Raw genomic sequence first — 2838 nt, forward strand, 5'->3', positions numbered from 1 at the left:
ACGTGGAGAACATTTAAGAATGGGAGGACACTGTCAGAAATATATTACACTCCTTTTCTGTAATTGTAGCAACCCTTCTCTAGACTTCAACCTGAATGTCACAGAACAGAAAGCTGTATTAAAATGTAATAAATTAAACTCTGACTCCAAAGTTAAGTGGGTTGAATCTCTCGGTGTAAGAGAAAATACATATTGTATTGAAACACAATCATAGAACATCTTTGTATTTGTGTAAATGTTTGTATATACTGTTCACATTTGTTAGTGTCATGGCATTTGACAGTTTACCATAGATGTGTGAGATTATTCATGTACAGGATTTGTTTTTCGGGTGGAGGTTGGTGTATTTTTACTCACAGAGTCTGAGCCAGTCCCATCTGTCATCCCACTTGAACATCATCTCCTTCCTTTTGTCTATCAGCTGCACCATCTTCTCTTTGATCTGGCACAAGCAGTTATACAGTCGCAGTTACATATCAGCAATATTAACCAACTCAGCACAGAGACCGGCTATTATCCTCGAAGAACTAGTATTGTGAAGTAATTAATGGCACATTAAATTCAGGCCCGGGTCAATTGCTCATTAAAATTCTTTGGCTTTTCCATTTCTAATTAGTGTGTGCCTTATAGTCCCCCTGATGAATGAAAGATGAGTGGACATTTTTCTTTCGTGGCAATCCAATTGGTTCTATTGTGCCAGACAAGAACAATCTCTCCCAGAAAAGTAATTAAATCTAATGAAAGCAGCAATTTAAGGCCCAGCTGAGGATGAAATGAAGCTGTCTCTGCTGCCGAAGCCTCACCTCAGCAGAGTCTCGGTGCTTTCGAGTCAGCAGGGCTTTCCCCAGGTCTATGCAGTCGGTGAATTTGCCTCCCCTGGCCTCGATCTCCGAGCGGATCCCCTGGTGGTACTTCTGCAGGAGCTCCACGGACGAGACATCCCTGATGCAGAGGAGGGGAGGATAGAAAGTCATAACATGTACAGTAATGCTTGAAGTGTATCTACCTCTGTCGGTAGGGACTGGAACTGCAAAGGTTGTTACCAGGCAAGATTTCAGTGTTGTTTAATGTAGTTGTGTTATATAAATCCTACCAGTAAAATAAAAAGTCTCTCAAAGAGATATTATTCCAAAGCTAAAAAATGTACATGTTTTAAGAGAAATGAGAAAACATCCGTTGGAAATGGCAAACATTGATATTATTGAATACTCAGAAGAGATTATTCTTTTGTTTCCACGCACCAACAAAAATCGAAAAAGAATATGTATAAAAAAGTAATCATAAATACTCGTAAATATGTATTTCACTCAGGTATGGTTTTGGTTGGAGGGCTTTTTTTATTTCTCTCTCTACCCACAAAAAAAATCAAGTCGACATTTCTATTGACTTTTTTAAAATTATGTGAATAAAAAGTAAAACTCAAACACTCTAAGGGAATGGTTTCAGGTTTGTTTTTCCATCTGTGTGAATCAGAAATCAGATGCTGCCCCTTGCTCTTTTGGAATTAACAGAAATGGATGTTAAAATGTACTGAATGGATCTAATAACATAAGATAATATAAGATAAGATGGACCTTTACTAATCCCCGTGGGGAAATTCAGTAATTTAAGGATGAAAAACAGGACAGCACAGATTTACAGATAAAATCAAAGATAAACATTTAAAATGATAAAATAACTATAAAATAAGAAATGAATGAAAATGAACATACATATTTGGTCATGTATACATATTAGTTACATGTGTGTGTGAAAACAGTGTGTTTTTTATGTCCAGTAATTGTGTCACATTGTTGAGCTGTGATAAAGCTGTGAAGCCATTGGGTCTCACCTGGGTTTCTCCTGAGTGTCTATCTGCTGGATGATGCTCTCCATCCACGCCATCAGGTCTCGCACCGTGGTGAAGAAGCGGAACTTCTCAGCGGTGTCGACCAGCTGTGCGCGGCGGCCATCGCAGGCGTCCAGCAGGCCCCTCCAGGCCTCCAGCACCTCTCGCTCTGTGGCCTGGATGGTGTCCGCCTGGCTGCCTGCGTACTGGGCATGCAGCCGCGAGGCGGTCTCCTGGAACTGTTGAACCTGGAGGAAGCAGGGGAAGCAGGAATAAAATCAATGAAGTTAAAGTCTTCCTCTAGTGCTTTGGTTTTCGCTACTTTAGATGGATGCTTGACCTTCACTGTGCAGAGTACTGTGTCTCCAGAGATGACACTAGAAGGCTGTTTCACATTAAACTGCTGAAGGCAGGAGAGTTTTCTCATTACTCAGAATACATTTGAGTTTATCATGTGAACACAAGAGCAGGATTTTGTGACATCAGAACTAGCTTGGATCAAAAACTTGGCCCAATATGCAACTTTCACAAGTGTGACTCAAAGATATGTAAGTGATAGATCAGAGGGGAAACTGCAGTGTAGGGTGATGCTGAAGAAATATTGATAAGTACAGCTTTAGATTTTTAAATCAGATCAAATGATGGTTCAGCCTAGAGCAGTGTTAATTTCGTCAACGAAAACTATGACGAAAATGTTTCGTCAACAACCTTTTTTACATGACTAAGACGAGACGATGACGAGCTAAAAATAGATTCTTGATAACGAAAACTTTGACGAAATGTATATTTAGTTTTCGTTGACGAGACGAGACGGGACTAAGGTGTTAATGGTGGACTAACGGACATTCAAAATGCAGGGTATTTTCCCCCAATTGTCCGTCTTGTCTGTGTGAATTTACTCCAGGTGGAACTAAAGTCTGATTTAACACTTGATTAGATTTCACATCATGCATCCACATCTGTAAAGTAACTAAAGGTATTAAATACATGTTGTGGAGTAGAAACACAGT

General features: G+C 39.7%; 1 protein-coding gene across 1 annotated transcript in view; it reads right to left on the minus strand.

Annotated features, from left to right (window-relative positions):
• Positions 1 to 349: 349 nt before the first annotated feature.
• LOC104952140 (spectrin beta chain, non-erythrocytic 1-like) overlaps positions 350 to 2838 on the minus strand; it is a 25679-nt gene continuing 23190 nt past the window's right edge. The window contains 3 exon segments of the mRNA XM_010778900.1: positions 350 to 442; positions 804 to 942; positions 1832 to 2076. Coding sequence (XP_010777202.1) covers positions 350 to 442; positions 804 to 942; positions 1832 to 2076 — 477 coding nt within the window.

This window comes from Notothenia coriiceps, unplaced genomic scaffold, assembly GCF_000735185.1.
Source record: "Notothenia coriiceps isolate Sejong01 unplaced genomic scaffold, NC01 NC01_scaffold00000339, whole genome shotgun sequence".
Lineage (NCBI taxonomy): Eukaryota > Metazoa > Chordata > Actinopteri > Perciformes > Nototheniidae > Notothenia > Notothenia coriiceps.